At 57.2% G+C, this 18,257-nt stretch overlaps 1 protein-coding gene across 1 annotated transcript; it reads left to right on the top strand.

The window, feature by feature from the left end:
- The first annotated feature begins 433 nt into the window (after positions 1–433).
- On the top strand, positions 434–17,220 carry SUSD2 (sushi domain containing 2). Its single transcript, XM_036737603.1, has 14 exons — positions 434–517; positions 1,982–2,195; positions 3,479–3,630; positions 6,178–6,345; positions 6,627–6,801; positions 8,034–8,235; positions 8,572–8,657; positions 8,998–9,266; positions 9,930–10,073; positions 10,587–10,748; positions 13,061–13,315; positions 15,332–15,589; positions 16,608–16,784; positions 17,037–17,220. Exons 1-14 carry the CDS (start codon positions 463–465, stop codon positions 17,141–17,143), a joined length of 2,424 nt encoding a protein of 807 aa, XP_036593498.1. The 5' UTR covers positions 434–462; the 3' UTR covers positions 17,144–17,220.
- Positions 17,221–18,257: the final 1,037 nt, after the last annotated feature.

The following is an 18,257-nucleotide window of genomic DNA, read 5'->3' on the forward strand; positions in this document are numbered from 1 at the left end:
CGTCAGGTCCTTTCCCCGACTTCTCCTAACCTGGCTAACTGCCCCATGCCCTCAACTGACGGATGATCAAAGGCCGCACCTCCAGCCCCCCACCAAGGGATGATCAGAATAGGGGTCACCGCCTTCCCGGAGTGGAGGGGGGTCGCAGGAGCTCCCCCCTCCCCTTTCCCTTCTCTTCCCGCAGCCCAGACCCTTCCTCCTCCCTCCTTCACACCTCCAGCCACCCAGTGCCCGGGACTTGGAAGGGGTGGGGCCATGGGGGCGGAGCTTGGGGCAAGGGCTCATCAGTTAGGACTTTGGGAGGGGAGGGGCGGTGCTCCGAGTTGGGACCTGCCCGGGGCCAGGCTTTATGAGCCCTCCCTGCAGACCCTCTGAGGCCCTGAGATTTTCTGGTTCCTCCTCTCTTCCTCCACCAGTCCGCCTGCCCATTTCTCGGGGAGGCAACACTGAGGCCGGCCAGCCATGTGGCTTTGGTGGTTCGCGCTCCTAGCCAGTGGGACTCTCTGGCTGCCCGCAGGTACTCCGGGACCACCCGGTCTGGCGTGGGGCGACTGTCCCGGACCTGGGGACTGGCGCGCGTCGGAGGGCTGGAGCTCAACCCTCTCCGGCCGGGCCGGGGTGGGGGTGGGGGCTGTTGGGGAGACACACATTGAACAGGCTGGGCAGCTGGCCCTGCCTGTGCCCGAGAGCCCTCGGGTCTCTGCATTGGAGAAGCTTAGAAGCAGCGTTTGCTTTCGAATCTCTAAATGGGCCTGACCCACCTGGTTGGGGGCTCCTGAAGTTTCCCCCAAGTCCCAGACCTTTTCGTTCTAGAGGGACGATGCGCCTCCGGAGCCTTCTACGAAGCGGCCCCGGCTCCTAGACCCTTCCGCCGAATCCCCTACACCGCCCCCTCCTGGGGCCATCGCCCGCCCTGAGGCCGCCGGGGCTTTGCTTACACTGAGCGGTAAACGATTTCTCTGGGACAGTCGCCTAGGCGCAGTGGGAGGGGGCGCCCTGGGGGGAGCGGCTGCTAGGGAAGCCAAACTCCGAGTCCCGCCCCCACCCACTCCCCAGCCCCGCCTCCCCCGCCCCCCGACCCAGGACGAATCCTTGGGCTGGGGGCAGTCGGCCTGCGAGGGCTCTGAGCTCTTGGTTCTGGGGGCTCCTTGCAGAGCTCCCAGAGAAGCAGAGTCAAAGCCCCTCTTTTGGGCTGATCGCCACTCCCTGGAGCAACCAACCCCCACCCCCCCACCCAGCCCAGCACAGAGCCCCTAAGGGCGAGCCTCTGCAGAAAAAAGAACAAGGCAGGAGAAAGAGCACAGCTTTGCCAGGCTCCCTCCGTCCAGCCCAAGACTCCCGAGCTGAGGGCAAGAGCCCCAGCCAGGAGAGAACCTTGGAGGAGCAGCCTAGGCGCGGGAAGGGCGCCCAGCACTCCGGCAGAGTTGGGGGAGCAGTGTGAAGGTCACTAGGGATGGGCGAAAGACCCGAGTGCAAATCTTCCCGTTGACAATGAGGGCCGTGTAACTGACCATGCCAGTGGCCCCTCTCTGGACCTGGATCTCCTCGAGTGTGAAAGGAAGCTGAGGGGGCCTTTGGGCAGGGGTGGGGGGACAGGTGAATGCCAAAGAAGCCAGACTAGTGGAAGATGACAGGCCATGGGCCTTTGGGCCTCGGAACTTTGGTTTTGTAATCAGTTGTGAACATTCCACCACTTGGACTGTCTTGAATGTTCAGAGGTCGCTCGCTCCCTCCCTCAAATGCTTTCAGAGCTCATCCTCCTGGATTTTACTGCCCCAAGGAACCTGGGCTGCTGGGCTCTGGTGCCCCATTGGCCTGCCCTCCCTCTTGGTATGGACAGATGTGTCCACTCCTGGGGAAGGCTCAATAGGGCCCCTTGGAGCCTCTCCCTGCCCTTGGCCTGGGGGAGCCTGGGGTCAGCTCCTTGGGGTCTCTCTCTCCCCCCTCCCTCCCCAGCTCCTGGTGGTCTCTCTCTTCTCAGAGGCCCTGGAGTCTTGTGCTGGCTACTGTGGGGATTTCAGAGGAAACTGCTCTTGCCATGTGACCTGTCCATCCCTAAACACCTGCTGTCCTGATTATCTGCACTTCTGCCTGGAGATCTCACCCTATTCAGGCTCTATAATGGGTGGCAAAGATTTTGTGGTGCAGAATGAGCCATGGGTCTCTCCAGCCTTAGTGACCTCTGTGGTCTGCAGGTGAGTAATTCCTGGAGGGGAGAAAGCATGGCCATCCAAGGGAAGGAGAATTTCCTTAGACTTGGCCAAGAAGGGAGCCTCTGAGCTCAGTTGGGAGGCTTGAGAGGGAGAGGTGAGGGGGAGGGAGAGCAACTGGGGCACCTGAGAGGAAGAGGTGAAGAGGGAGGGCAGCCCAGACCTCAATATGCCTGCCTTCAAGGCACTAGGGCTAGACACATGGGGTTGCCACCCTGTCCAGTTAAGGGGGAGAAGTGAGAGTTCTGAGGGAGGCAGCAGGAGCCAGAGGGGGCTGGAGGGAGCCAGGTGCCCCTTTTCATGCCCTCCCCCAGCTGCCCTGAATCTTCCCTCTCTTTGCTCAAGAGGAGCCTGGAGCCCTGTAGGATGAGGCTGGTTTGAGCCTGTGAGAGCACACTTGGGAAAGAGGAGGAGGAGGAGGAAGAGGAGGAGGAGGAGGAGGCTTGGCTGGGGAGAGTCCCTGGCCTGGGTTAGACCTGTTCTCCTTGTCAGACAGGTGTCAGGTCCACAAACATTTGCTTAGCACACAGTAGGGGGGCAGAGAAGCATTGTATCTGAATGAGCAGGGACTTCCAAAGTGTCCTTTATTGACCAGATCCAAACAGGGATCGCCTGTGGAGGCCTCTCTCTAGCACCAGAGCAGGGAGCTGGGGTGGAGGGCTTCCAATGTCAAAGAATGTTCAGAGCCAGGAGGGGTCATAGCCACCCTTAGTCTAGCTCAAAAACCAGAGGCCTACTCACTAGAGCGGACTCAGCCACTGGGCCTCCAGCCTCTTCATGGGGACCTCGGAGGAGGGAAAGTCAACAGCTCTTGAGGCAGCCCTTTCTACACTAGGACAGCTAATTTGTCGGAACGTTTTTGTGTATGTAGCCTGAAAGTACCTCTTGGTAGCTATCCCTTCACCCCCCACTTTGTTCTGTTTGTAGAACAAAGCTACCGCCTCCCCCCAGGATGACCCTTCAGAGACAGGATCCCAGTTCCCACGTGGTCCTTGGGCCTTCTCTTGTTTGGGCTGAGCATGCCGGTTCCTCCAGCTGATCCTCTACGGTGGCCCTTGCCTGCCCTGTGCTGGTTGCCCACCCACCTCTTCCCCTAGCAAAGTCCTCCTCAAAGCTCAGTTGGTTCAGAACTGGCCTCAGGATGCCAGGGGCCTATCTGAACAGCACAGAGGCCCCTGGCACTGTGCCCCTCCTTCCTGCCTCTCCTGGGCCAGGCTCGGGCTTCCTCTTGAGCTGCCTTCTCCACGGTCTCTCCTTTTGGTGGTCAGGTTCCGAGAGACCATCCAGACTCAAGGCTACGTGGATGACAAGGGCAGGATCCATTGTGTATCACCTCTCCTGTATGAAAGCGGACGGATTCCATTCAGTGTGTCCCTGGACGGTGGCAAGACATTCCCTAGCTCTGGGACCTGGTTGGCAGGTAATAGCAACCCACTCCATGGGGCTCACAAGTGCCCCACAGGAATGTCCTGGGGCATTTCCCCACCATCCTCCTTGGCAAACCTGCCAGCATTCTTGGGATGGGTGGGCATGCAGATGGCCTCACCCCCATATCACAGAGCAGGATGCTGAGACCCAGGCAGGGCCAGGCATGAGCTTCAGCTATGCTAAAGCTGGGATGCCATCCATTCCCAGGCTGGGCTCTGCCCTCTTCACTTATCAGAGTCAGGCCAAAGGACATTCCTCCCTTGGTCCCTGGCTCCTGATCCTCTTCTCCACATGCTAGAACCATCTTGGATTCCTAAGGAGTCTCCTTCTGGAGACTGAGAGCCAGTGGCAGGGTCCTCAGAGACCACTGAGGCCCATAGAGGGAGGGCATTATGTCTGAAGGCACACAGCATAGTGAGGAAGGCCCAGCCTAGAACAAAGATCTCAGAGGCCCAACCCAGCTGACTCGCAGTTTCTCCTAGGCCTAATACCTTCTCTTAAACCCCTTCCATGCCCCGCTCTGACTCTCTCTGCTGTGGCCTGGACAGTTGGCTCCCCTTGGCCTGGGCAGGGCACAGAATGGTGGGAGGCTTCCAGTATGGCTATAACAGATGTGGCTGAGCCAGGCCCCTTCCTCAGCTGCCTCTTGGTGCCAGGGCCTCTGAAGGGACTCTTTCAGAGTAGAGGGGCAGGCCCCAGGTGCTGAGCCACAGCATGTTCTAATCCTTGATAATAGATTGTACATACCTTCTTCTGTCAGACCAGTCCCCGGGGTGGGACCAGACCCAAAACAACTCTCTTCCTGGCACCAGCCTTCCCATAATGGAGCCAGAGCTGGCAGGAACTTCAGAGGGAGAGGGAGAGGGCCAGAACCAAACTCTGCTCCACTTTGCAAGTCTATGTGACCATAGTACATTCCACTCCCCACCTGTTCTAAGTCTATGGTCCTCTTTACTGGGTTTTTGCTTCTCTTGGCCTCAGTTTCTCCAAAAGGAATCCAGGTTCTCTGATGTCAATGCTATGGCTCCTTCTTCTAGCTCTCTTGTATGGCCAGGTGAAGGGGCCTTTGGTCTAAAGTAGACATCCTTCTTCTCCCAGCAGCCCTTTCGCTTCTTGGCTCCCCATTCTCCCCCATGTGAGGTGGAAAGGTCTTTGTAAGCACTTTTGTAGACCCCAGCTCACTTTTCTGGCCTTAGCAGCTCCACTGAATCGAATGGTTGTCTCTCAGCAGGGGCTCAGGGGCTCAGGTGCCCAGCCTCAGCCTCTGTCCAGGGTTTCTGTTCCCCATCATGAGCTGCTTCACAGGCTCCCCAGACACACCTCAATCTCACTGGCTCCCAAACTGAACTCGTTCTCGTTCCCCGAGCCCTCCCCTCCTGTTTCTATTGGGGGCAATTTCCCAGTCTGGCAACTTGGATTCCTTGGCTCCTCCTTCTCCCACATCCCCCATATCCAAACTGTTGCCAAGGCCTGTCCATTTCACCTCTGCACCATCTCTGGTCCATTTCACCTCTGCAGAATCTCTGGTCCATTTCACTTCTGCAGCATCTCTGGTTCATTTCGTCTCTGCTGCATCTCTGGTCCATTTCACTTCTGCAGCATCTCTGGTTCATTTCACCTCTGCTGCATCTCTTCAGTACCCTGCTTCCTCTCCTCTGATACTGCTACTACCCCCATCACTTCATACCTGCACTATTTTAATAGGGTGGGGTCTGCCTTGAAGTCTCTCCCCATTTCAGCCCATCCTCCAGTCCCCTTTTCAATTAATTCCAGTGGTTCCATATTGTCTCCAGGAGCAAGTACCAAACGTGATCTTCAAATTCTTAGCACTTTGCTTAGCAGATGATATCCAAGAATGTAGATGATTGTCACACGCCTGTTATGGGGTGGGGTGGGGGCGCTCAGGGGGAAGTACTTGTTGCTCAGTAGTAGGGATACAAAGATAAGTATAATCCAGGCCCTGTTCAAGTCCTGCTAGGCAGAGAAGGGCAGAGATAGGGAGTGAGGGCTGCATGAGAACAGGGGATGGCGTGTCCTGGTGGAGAGCAGGTGCTGAGACTAAGGCTGGTCCCCCCAGGGGTGGGCCTTGGAGGCCAGGATTGCAGGCCCGAGATCTGGCAGGGTGCTTTCAGGCCAGTGTGGTCACACCCATCTTCTCTCAATGGAATATTTCTGCCCGATGAAGAGGAAAGGCCCAGGCCGATGTCACAGACACAGAGGCTGTAGTGTGGCATCAGGATTCCAAGTCCAGGGCTTCTGCCCATGGGTTTTCCTTTTCTTTGGTCAGTCTTAGGGAAGGAGCTTCTGAAGGTTACTGGGCAGAGCAGTTACCTGGGGTAAGCCCTGTGGAGGGAGAGAAGGAGAGGGGGAGAGTCCTTGGATCACCTGCCCTTTGGGGCTTTGGCCCCTTTCTGAAGCACCTGAAGGGGCTGGATCACTGAGCCAGCTCCTCTGCACTAGTGGCCCCTGGGCTGTTAGCCTAAGGGACCCTTTTCTCTCTCCGCCTTCCTCACTCACTGGCTTGCCCACCTCCCCCCAGTCCATCACAGCAAAGTGTCAGACTCGGACAAGAGTGAGCTGGCCAATGACACCATGTGGCAGTATTATGGAACCCCAGGGGTCACTGGCGACCTCACCCTCTCCTGGAAGAGCTCCCTGCTGCCTGAGCCCAGAGTCAACATTGAGCTCTGGGGCTATCAAGAGACAGGTAAGGCTGGGCTGGGAAGGGTGAGGCGCAGCATGGGCAGCTGGATGTAGGTGGTGTGAGGGGTGAAGGAACATAGGACTCAGAACCATGCTGGGAGGGGCCTTAGAGGTCACCAAGGCCAACATTTTACAGAGGGGCAAACTGAGGCTGGGGAAAGTAATGGATTCCAGGGCACCTAGGTAGATAGGAAATGATAGGCAGCTTTGGTCCGAATGGCCTTTGGTGAGCAGGAGGCACTGGGGGCCAGGCCTGGGGCTGAAGCCCTTTGTGTCCCCTTTCAGGCAAGCCCTACACTGATGAATGGAAGGCCGAGTGGTCATACCTCTACACCTTAGCCAGGAACTTCCCCAACAGTGACAACTTCACCTTCACCCCAATGCCGGCCGAACCCCAGTACCAGACATGGGAGGTGGGTGCCCTGCGCATCTCTGGGAGCAACCACACTGATGGCGAGAGGTGAGACCCAGAGGGATCAGCCAGGTCCTGGAGCCTGGAGGTGGCCAGACGCCCTCCTCCTGAGGCCCATTCTTCTGGTCCCTAAGCAGGGGACCAGAGTTCATAGTGCTGGAGGAGATTTAGATGAGACCAATGATGGGAGGCCCCAGAGCCTGGAAGGACAGAAGGACAAAGACAAGTCTAGGATGAGGACAGTAGAGTTACAATGGCCAACCTTAGGCTTAAGACTAAGATGGGAGAGAAGCCAGGTCAGGGAAGGCCTGGCAGAGGCTGGGGGCAGGATGTGAAGGCCAGGTCTGGGAGGAAGGAGGCTGAGGGCAGGTTGGATGGAGCCTAGGCTGGGAAGAAGGGCTGGTCTGGGGGCAGAGGGACAGCTTCCAGCCCCTGGAGGTGTGCAGGCCCTGGAGGTAGTCAACCTCAGCCTCCTCCATGGCCAGAGTTGGTTGGGCATGAGAAGAGAGGCAGCTGAGGTCCAGAAGGTTTGGGGTAGCCACTGGGCAAAGTGGGAGAGAGCCAGACAAGCGGAGAGGGCCCAGAGAAGATGGATTTTCTGAGGGCAGGGCTTTCCGGATGCCTAGTGCCTAGCACAGTGCCTGACGAGGGGAGGGCCAACCCATCTGGGAGAGGTGGCAGGAGAATTGTTGTCTGGCTTGGGTAGCTAGTGTCCTTGAGTGGCAGTCATTGGAATATGGAGTCCCAGGAGGGGTACCAGATGTGGTCTGTCATGGAGGAGGGCGTTGTCATGGAAGCGGGGCTCTGATGGGGGGCTGTCATGGAGGGAGGGGCTGTCATGAAGGGGCCTCTGATGGGGGGCTGTCATGGAGGGAGGGGCTGTCATGAGGAGGGGCTCTGATGGGGGTGCTGTTATGGAGGGGGCTCTCATGGCAGGGCTGTCGGGGTGCCCATGGATGGATGCTTGGGGCGGGGGGGGGGTCTTGTCAATTGCACCTCTATTGGGCCAGAGTCCCCAAAGTCCTTTCCTGGTCCAGTAGTTCTCGACCCTGTATTCTTCCAGGCACAACTTGGGGTCCCCTCCCCCCTCCCCAATTCCAGTTGAGCTGCCCCCTTGGTGCATTCTGTTCCCAGAACCACGTGGGGCACGCAGTTGTCATGTTAGCAATGCCCATTGAAGGAAGCCAAGTCTCTGGGGTCCTGGGCGAAGACCATGGGGTGGAGGCCTGGCCTGTGCTCAGAGCCAGGCTCACAGGGGCCACTACCCGCATGTTCCACAGGGATGTGCCTGCCATCTGGAGCAGCGAGCACGCCTTGGCCTGGCACTTCGGGGAGGACTTCCGTCAGGATTCTGCTGCCTGGGCCACGGCCAAGTGCATGAACTGGGTCACACTGGACAAGAACCTGCCTAACTTCCTGGAAGAGCTGGAAGATTGCCCCTGCACCCTGACCCAGGCTCGGGCTGACACTGGGCGGTTCTTTGTGAGTGCTGGACAAGGGAGGAGGGAGGGACCAAGGAGGAAGTGGGGAGTCCAGCCCCAGCGCTCATGGTTGAGAGGAGGGGGAGAGCTCCTAGAGGGGAGGTGGAGGCTGAGAGCAGTGGGACTCGAGGCTGGCTTGTTCCTAGGGTAACCCTGGCCAAGTCACTGAGCCCCAGAGTTGGGAGGGTCCTTCAGGCTCCATTGCCCAAACCGGCTGGTCTGTGGGGCCCTACCTGCTCTGAGGGCCAGTGGCTGAGCTGGGCCAGGCTGCATCGATGCTTCCGGGAGGATGCAGTGAAGGTGGGTCAAGCATGGCTGATGTCTGTCTCCCTTGCAGACCGATTATGGCTGTGATATCGAGAAAAAAAACTCTTGCACATATCACCCAGAGGCCGTGCACTGTGTGCGGAGCGTAATGGGGAGGTAAGGGGAAGATTGGAGGCGTGGGTCTCCCCGTAACGTGTGGCCACCAGCTTGTCCTCAGCTTGGCCAGATTCTGGGAGAGCCCCAAACCAAGCTGTGATGGGAGCATCTGAGGTGAGGGAGCTTTCTGGCCAACCTTTAGTTGGGGCCTGGGCATTCCCTGCCAAGCCATCCCCAGGGGTTGATCTTGGCCAGTCACGTTTCTTCAGTTTCCCCATCTGTCTGTGGCTGGCCTCGTCTGGTGGGCTCAGGTCTGGAGTCAGACAAGCGAGGGAAGGCCGGCAAGCGGAGGGTCACTCTCGTCCTGGGTGACGTGCATTGAACCCCCTATCCGTTCTAGTCCCCGTTACGGCTCTGGTCAGCAATGCTGCTACTCAGCATCAGGGACGCAAGTGCTGACGAAGGACTCGATGAGTGGGAGCACCCCAGACCGTGGCCATGACTGGGGCTCATACCCCTATGGGCGACCCCCCCGGGTGCCTGGCCTCTCCCACTGGCTCTATGATGTCATTTCCTTCTACTACTGCTGCCTGTGGTCCCAGAACTGCCAGGTCTACTTAGATGTCCGGCCCTCGAGTGACTGCCGCACTTACCAGCCTTCTCACCTGGGTAAGGGGTCTGGGGCCAGGCCAGGGAGCTGGGGGTGAGTGGGGGCCAGGCCAGGGAGCTGAGGTATTAGGGTGGGACAGGCCAGGAACTGAGGGGCATGCGGGGGCAGGCTAGGGAGCTGGGGGGGCAGACCAGGCCAGCGAACTGTGGGGGCAGGGCAGGGGACAGGCCAGGGAGCTGCCTGGGGCAGGGAACAGAACAGGAAGCTGCTTGGGCTGAGGGGGGGGTGGGAGGGGGGTGAAACAGGGAGCCTGGTGAGGTGAGGAAGGGTCATGCATGGCAGGGGCAGCATTGCTTGAGCAGGGACAGTGCATGCTGGACCACCCCCCTTTTCATTGGAGGCAGCTAGAGACATCTTTTACTTGTATTTTAGCAGAGTTTTGTTAAATGTCTCATGTTCTTATGGAAAAAGAAAGCTGGAGAGATAGGGTCTAGGCACATTCTTGGTGGGACTTGGGACTGGTCAAAAGGCCAACATGCTACCATCTTGGCAAGGGCTCCAGTGAGGCCCATGGTCTTTGGGCAGGTGGGGGCGCCGCCAGGGGGAGGGAAGGACAGGTGGGATTCCTCCCCCCCCCCCACCATGGGGCACCCTCCCCCCCACTGTGGATCCCCCATGGTCCCTGAGCCCTGCCCCTGACTCAGGGTTGCTCTGTGCTCCAGCCTCAGCCTTTGGGGACCCTCACTTTGTTACATTTGATGGCATCCACTTTACATTCAACGGCCGTGGAGAGTACGTTCTGGTGCAGTCTGACCTCACAAAGCTGATGATTCAGGGCAGGACCCAGCCTGCCTTGATGTCCAGTGGTGAGTGAGGGCCTCTGCTACCCTGTGGTTCCTGCCCCCCTGCCCCTTGCTTTCTTGGGCCACAGAGAGAATGATCCTTGGTGCTCACTGTTGAGGTTTCCACACCCTTGGAGGTGGATTGAGGACACTGAGGCCCAGACAGGTAGGCTAGGCCACCTGCCAGGTGTCAGACACCTACTAGAAAGGGTGAGACAGGATCTGAATGCAGATCTTCCTGCCTCCAAGTCCAGAACTGTATCCCATCTTGGCTGAGCCCAAGGGCAGAGCAAACATCAGGGGAGGTTTCCAGAGGGGATAGGCAGGTTTGGAAGGAGGTGGTGGGGGATTGTCCCTGTCAGGGTCCCTTTCAAAGAGAACTCTATGATGATGGAGGGAGGGGCAGCCCCAGGGGAGAGGGCACAGGCCTGGGTTGGGCTCAGGCCTCCCTTGCTTGCTCCAGAGTGACAGCTTGCCTGAGGTCGCATGGACCCCTGCTGCGGGGCTGGCCAATATCCTGGCTTCTTCACCCTGCAGGTGCCCAGGCCTCTGCGACAGGCCTCTCCGCCGTGGTAGTGAAGGAGAACACCTCTGATGTGGTGGAGGTCCGGCTTGGGGGTCTGTCTGGTGAGACCCTCGAGGTGCTGCTGAATCAGGAGATCTTGAAGTTCAGTGAGCAGAGTTGGTTAGACCTGAAAGGTGAGGCTCCTAGGAAGGAAGGGGCACCTCTGGGCCCTGGGAGGGGATTCTAAGGCCACTCCACTAGCAGGGCCCTGCATCCTTGGAGGTAAAGAGAGAGGGGCAGCAAGCAGTGGGGCCGGGGCTGCGGGTACTCAGTCCTGAGCAAGATGCCCAGACCTGGGCCAGGCCACAGTCACAGAGAACGCTGGGCCCCTCTGTCCCCAGTCACCTTTGGGGAGGCCAGCATTCCTCAGTACACAATGACCCTGAGTTTGGGGAGATGGGGGGAGGGCAGCTGGAGCAGATGGACTCTGAGAAGGCCCCAGGCAGAGGGCCCAAGGAGCAGAAAGCTTGCTCAAGCTGCATTCAATAGTGATCCCTAGGCATTGACAGTGCCCTGGGGCTGGTGTCCCTGGCAAGGCCCCATCTCCCTTCTTGCTAGCTCCCCCAGCCCCTTCTCTGCTAATCCAGCCAATAACCCTGCCCAACCCTCAGGGGCCTGAGGTGATCCTTGCAGGGGTGGGGGAGTTTTCTCTTACTCCACCTAACACCCAGGCTTGTCTACACCCACTGTCCTTATATCTCTCATACGGCATGTGGAAGCTTGCTTACTTTCTGCTCCATTCTTACTTGTAGGTCCAGGTCTCACTCAAATTCTCTCAGGGTCCAATGCAGTCACCCCTCCCCCCAACACACTACTTTAGCTTATGAAACCCCACTGATGTATTTCCATTTACACAAACCTGCTACTCATGGTGACACTTTATATCTTTGCAAAAGGAATAAATCACTTTGTAGGTGCTCACATATTAAAGGAAATAATCAAAAAGGACCGCGATGCACATGTCAGCTTTGGTCATACTCTCCCACAAATGCAGTCAGTATCTGTAGGAGAGACTGGGCCTCTACTTACAGGAACCAGGCAGATAAGGAGGCAGACAGGCCAGGAAAAGCCATGTGCTCAGGCTAAGCTACAGCTCTGGAGCTGTCAGCTTCTGGTGCGCTCTGTCCTGGGTTGCCCAGAAAAGTTTCTTGATGAGTGCAGCTTCTGGGTGGAACAAATGCTTCCTTGCTTGATGGACACCTCGTAGTTTGGGCCCAACCGCATTTGTTCCTTCTCCACAGCCGCTGTTGCATACATCACTTCCAGCTCTAGACTTCACTGATAAAAGAGTTCTGGGATTTTCCCTTTCACTTCTCTCTCTTCTCTTTTTGGGTTCAGATTCTGGGTCCTTATTTCCGGTGACCCCACCTTAGCATAAGGGCAGGAATCAAGTTTAATTTTTACCTAAACAGAGGTCATTTGCCTCTGAGCTATCTCAGAACTCTTGAGTCAGAGTAACTTTGATGGCTGTCTTGGAACACTGTGCCCCAAACAGGACAAGTGAACTATGAAGGCAGCCACAAAGTGCCCCACATGAAAGGGCCAGAGCCTTACACTGAGCGGCCTCTGCCCCACCAGTATCCGAGCAAAGATCCTAGAGTGATGGCCATTCAGCCTCTGCTTGGGGCCCTCTAGGAAGGAGGAGTCCAGGGATCTGGGTTCAAATACTGCCTCTGATGTTTACTATCTTTGTGGCCTTGGGGAAACCAATAACCTGCCTGGGCCTTGGGCTAGATGGCTCTAGAATCCTGGGCCTGCTAAGTCTGCTCTGGAACAGCAGCTCTCATTGTGGGAAGCTCTTTGTGACCCCTAGCCTTCCCCTCCTTGCTTCTGGGTCTGTTCTGGGTCTCTCCTTCCTGGAGCAGACCTTCAGCCAGGAAACAGCTGACCTGCCTCCCCTGAGCCTTCTCATGTCCAGGCTAAACACACCCAGTTCCTTTAGATGGTGGTCCTATGGCAGGTGGTCCTATGGCAGGTGGTCCTGACTGCCCACTCTGGACCCTCCCTTCCCTAATCCTGGAGGCAGGGCCCCTTCTAAGGCTGCCCAAGGCTGAATCTGCTTTCTTTGCTGCTAGACAGCTCTCCCCTAGGGAGCTTATAGGTTACTTGAACCGCTGGTTCTTAAATTACCCATCTTCAGGTTCTTTGGGGGGTTACCTTTTTCAAGAGTGCCCTGTGGGGGCACCTGAGGCGCTAATCACAGGAAGAAGGACCTGGGGCGGGGGGGGGGGGGGGGGGTGGGGGGTGGGGGGGTGGGGAGGGTGGTGCAGTCTGGGTCTCCTTAGCTGTATCAGGGTCCTCTTGGTTATCCCTCAGGAGGCCTGGCCCGAGGAAGAACTGAACATTGTTCTGTGCCCTTGGAAGGGGACACTGTTGGCATCTCCCTGGGCTGGCTGATGAAGGCTTGGGAAGACACCCACAGCCTGAGCCCCTGTTCTTTTGTCAGACATGTTCTTATCGGTGTCTGGGAGCCAGAATGTGTCAGTGATGCTGGGCTCTGGGGCTGGTGTGGAAATCCAGGCCCAAGAACACTTCTTGAGTGTGAACATCCTTCTTCCTGAGAAATTCATCAATCACAGTCAGGGCCTCCTGGGAACCCTGAACAACATCCCATCTGATGACTTCACCCTGAGGAATAAGACGGTCCTGTCCCCCCAAATCGCCTCCCAGCCCCATGAGCTGTTTGACTTTGGAGCTGACTGTGAGTAATGCCATGTCTGGGAGGCAGCGCATGATGACCTCCTGGTGGGCCAGGGCAGGGATGGGCAGGCAGGGTGAGTATGAGCAGCCCATTTAAGAAATGAGGAAACTGAGGTGTGCAGCTATGGGCTTGCTCCTGGCCCTTTGGAGCTAGGAAGGACTTCAGAGGCCCTGCTGACCCCACTGCTCCCCCATTCAGGATCATTGAGCATTTGTGGAACACCTTCTGGATACCAGGTGCTGCCTGTGCCAGGGGCAGGGCATACAAAGACAAAGGGGAAACGGGCCCTGCTGCCCCACTACTTGTCCTTTTCCACATGGCAACTCTTCAGAGGCTTGGGCACCTCCCCCACCTCCCCGTGCCTTCTCTTCTCCAGGGTAGGCACCCCAAAAAACTTCAGTTTAGTTCAGGAGAATACTTCTTAGGTGCCTACTGTGTGCTTGGCACTGGGGATCGATACAAAGATGGGAATGAAGCTGTTTACCCCCTGCCAAGAAGCATTCACACATCGGGCTCAGTGCTGGGGAGACAAAAGGGGCTAAAAGCCAGTCCCTGCCCTCAAGGCCCTCACCATCTAATGAGGGAGACAGCTAGCACACAGCTGGGCACAACAAGACATAGGGTAAATGGGAGGGGAAGCTGCTATGGTGGCTTGTGGTGGTGGCACCCATGGGGACCAGGAGCGGGCAAAGCTTCTTGTGGTGGTGCCCACAGGGACCACCCTGCTGCTCCCATCCCGAGGATGCCTGAAGCCCTTCCTCCCTGCTCAAGGGTTAGATTTCCCTCTGGGGTAAATCCCTCACCTCTTGGTCCCTTTGACAGGAAGTCAGGTCAGGAGTCAGGCTAGAAGATAACCAATTGAATCAGAATCAGTTGGTGGGCAGTGGTGGATAGATGGAGAGTCTTCCAAGGCCTGAGGCCCATCATCGTGTGTGGAGAACAGAGCTCGTGGCCAGCAGAGGCTGCTCAGCTGCTTTGTTCCTCAGGAGGCCCAGGGCTAGGACCATAGCTGGTTTGGACTTCTCGGGGCCTGGGAGGTACAAACGATTAGGTGTGTGCCAGTGGAATGATGTGTTCTTCTGAGGCTTGTCTTCTCAGAAGACCCCAAAGGGGCAGAGGATCTCCTTCGAAATGAGAGCCCTGTCCTCACTGCTCTCTGCTGTCTCCTTGGCCTCCAAGGTGATCTTTTCTGGGGAGAAGGTATTTCCCCAAAATTTGTCTCCTTTAAACCCGATGTTCCCCTCCTCATTTGAGATCCAGTAAGCCATGATTCCCCACAGAGCCTGCATTTGTGCCAACCAATCTTGGGGGCCTGGAGCCTGCTGATCTTTATCCTTCCTCCCACTCTGCTCCAGAAAACCAGTCACCAGGGCTACCAAAAGAGGGGTATTCCTCATATGCCTTCCCTTTACTTGAAGCCACAAAGCAGTTGTCAGTTCACCAGTAGACATTTATTAAATGCCTACTGTATGCCAGCTAGGTTGTACCAGTGGATAGAGCACCGGGCCTGTATTCAGGAAGACTTGACTTCAAATCCAGACTCAGACATTTACCGTGTGACCCTGGGCAAGTCAGGTAACCCTGCTTGCCTCATTTTCCTTATCTGTAAACCAAGCTGGAGAAGGAAATGGCGAACCACTCCAGTATCTCTGGGGGTCACAGAGTCAGATATGGTTGAAAAAAGACTGAACAATAACAAGTGTATGCCGGGCTTTCCGTCCTTACCCAAGCCCAGCCCCTGGACACATCATGGCCACCCCAAGGCTGCAGAAGTGGCCTGAGGAGGGCCAAGGGGGGAGGGGCTCATCTTCCAAATTCTGGCACCTTGATCTTAATGGAGTCCAAGATGAGCATCAACAGCTACTCTACTCAGTGGGCTCCTGCTGACAGTAGAGGGGCCTGGGCCAGGACACTGGGGGCTCTAGCAAAGACAGCAATGGGGTGGGGAGGGGGGAACCCCTTGCTGCTCTAGCTCCCCATTCCCCAACAGGACCTGTGCTGTGTGTGTCTCCCCAGGGGCCATTTGGAATGACTCCTCCCTGTTTACCTATGATTCCCGGTCTTTGGTGGACAATTACCTCCTCCCGCCCAAGCATGACCCCAACTTCCAGCCAGTCTTCACACCTGGGCCCGTGACACTCCCGGTAGCCAACCTCTGTGGGGATGATCCGTTCTGCCAGTTTGATGCCCTCGTCACTGGGAGGCTGGACGTTGGCAATGCCACAAAGGTGGCCTACGGACGGTACAGACATCTGCAGCAAAGCCTGCAGCCAGGTGAGAGGGGAGAGTGGGGGAGGAGTGGCCAGATGAGGGGGCAGAACCTATGGTCAGATGGGGGGATTATCTGGGATCAGGTGTAGGGGATTACCTGTGATCAGGCGAGGGGGCACATGGCCAAGTGGGGCCCCAACAGTGGGCAGGCGCCCTTATCCAAGGGGTCAGTGACCCAACGCTGGGAGGCTCAGCTTGGAATTTGGATTGGGGTCTGAGTCTGAGTGACCAAGGCAGGATTCAAACATCCTGATCAGAAGCTGGGTCAGCCTGAGGAAGACGCAATGAATGTCCCAGCTCCTTTCGCTCCCTTTTAATTGTCTGACTTGGCCAATGCTTACATGTGACTCTGGGCCTGATCCTAGAACACAATCCGGATGACAGCTGGTGAGCGCTGAGAAATGGGATTGAGGCCGTGGCCTCCAGACCAGCTCCTGTTGGCTGGGTGACTCATCTGGACAGGACAGAGTGTGGCAAATGGGGCAGGAGATGTGGGAGGGGGGGCACAGGATGGAGCAAGCCCTGAGCCTCATACCATGTGCTTCAGGCAGCCCCTCCCCTCCTGAAATGCCCCTGCCCTTCAAGGACCCTCTGGAGTGTCACAAGGGGCTCTGGGAATAGGAGCAATAGGAGCAATAGGAGATGAGGAAGAGGGGGAAAGAAGGGGTTCACCTAAACGGCCTCCATTTTCAGTAAAATGTATGAGTGTGAGGTGGGTCTTGGCATAGAGAGGGAGCCACAGCAGGTATGTGGAAGGCTAAGCAGGCATGGCAGAGCTGGGGCGCGCCTGGGAGGGGCAGAGCACCAGTCATTCATCCCTGCTTGGCTGGAGGCTATTCCGAAGCTGAGGCTTGGCTGGAGGCTCGCTAAGCGTCCAGGTGGGGAAGGGAGGAGAGTGGCCAGTGCAAGGGAGATGCCTGGGAGAGAACCAGAACGGAAGAGTTCATGGGCTCCCAGATAGTTGGTTGGTGAGTGAGTGCCTTCGAGGCTCTGACCTCCCAGCCTTGGGCTGTCTTCTCAGTGGTGTCCTGTGGCTGGCTCTCTGCCCCAGAGCATGGGCAGAAAAATGGAACCAGCTACCTGGAGGGTTCCACTGTCAAGTTCAGCTGTGCGTCAGGCTATAAGCTGAGAGGCTCCGAGGAGCAAACCTGCCAGCCCAACGGGCAGTGGGCAGGAGTCCGGCCACAGTGCAAGCCAGGTAAGGGCTGGAGCCAGGGCCCATGGGGTCCTCCCCATCTTGGCCTGTGGGAATGGCCATCCTACCCTCATCCCTTAAGCAGCCTTTTAGCCTGGGTCTTTGCTGATGTCCCTTAGTCCTCTGCCCAAGGTCCAGTGACACAGCTGAGGGGCTTATGTCCTGGGAGGAGAGGGCCAATGGTCGCCCAAGAGGGGCCCTGGGAGGGCCCTTCCACTCCAAGCCTTCCCTCCATTTCTTTGTATCTCCTTTAAGCCACAGGTCATACCGTGTTGCTGGGAGTCATCTTTGGGGTGCTATTGGTGGTAGCTCTGGCTGTCCTGGGCTACGTGATGCTGAAGAGGAGGAAAAGGAGGATGTAGAGGACCTTGCAGACATGGATACCCTCCCTCACCTGAATATTGTGCCCACCCAGGGGCCCATCCCCTGCCTGAGTACCCAAGTCCACCAGGGTGCCCATCCCATCCTCCCCCTCAGGGCCATCCCCCCCACCCATCCCCTACCAGGGTGCTATCCCCCCCTCAGGGCCATCCCTCTCCCTGGGCCATCCCTTACTACCATGCTCATATCCCACTGGGGGACTCATCTCCCACCTGAGTACCCATACCCACCAGGGTGCCCATTTCCTATCTGGACATCTGTCCCTAACTTGACACATATTCCCCACCTGGATGTCCCCGTGCCCCAGTCCTGTTTGTGGTTTTTATCTCCAGTATTTCAGCACCCCTCCCAACATGGACATCCATCACCAACCTTGTGTCTGTTCCTAGCCTGGCATCCATCCTCAGCCTGGGCAACCATCTCCAGCCTTGCATCCACGCCTAACGTGGTGATCATCCCCAATTTGTCTGTCCCCCATGGGGCATTCAACCCCGATGCGGTATTCAGCTCTAACATGGCATCTACCCCTAGAATAGATGTCCACCCCCAGCCTGGTGCTTGTCCCCAGGATGAAGCTATTCACCAGTCCCCAAGACTGCCCTGCAGGAGGGAGCTGGACTCTTTCTGAGCCTCCTTCAGGGGTGAGAAGCCCTACCCCACACTGGAGGAGGCAGGCCCACCTGCACCAGATGTGCTAGGGTCATGTCCTATCTCCTAAGGAGGGGGGAGTCCCTTGACTGGAAAGGACCCCTTCCCCCTCCCCCCGCTAGCCTCTGCTACTTTGAGCTGTTCTTCCTGGGAGGACCTGGAATGTATCGGGCTCCACTATCTCAGTTAAGAGCCATAATTCCGTTCACTGATTTTTTTTTTAAATAAAGATATTCCACAGTCACCGTTTCCTGAGGCTCTTCTTTCCCAGGCCAGTGTGCAGAGATAGGCAGGGGTCAAAGAGCAGCCCCTCACCCCTGACGGAGCAGAACCACAGACAGTGACCAACACCAAAGGAGTTAGTACACTGAAGGGTTTGGAGGGGTGGTGCAGACAATGTACAGGATGGGAAGAGGGTGTTGGAGGGAGCACACTGCTGGGTGGGAG

This window comes from Trichosurus vulpecula, chromosome 1 (assembly GCF_011100635.1).
Source record: "Trichosurus vulpecula isolate mTriVul1 chromosome 1, mTriVul1.pri, whole genome shotgun sequence".
Lineage (NCBI taxonomy): Eukaryota > Metazoa > Chordata > Mammalia > Diprotodontia > Phalangeridae > Trichosurus > Trichosurus vulpecula.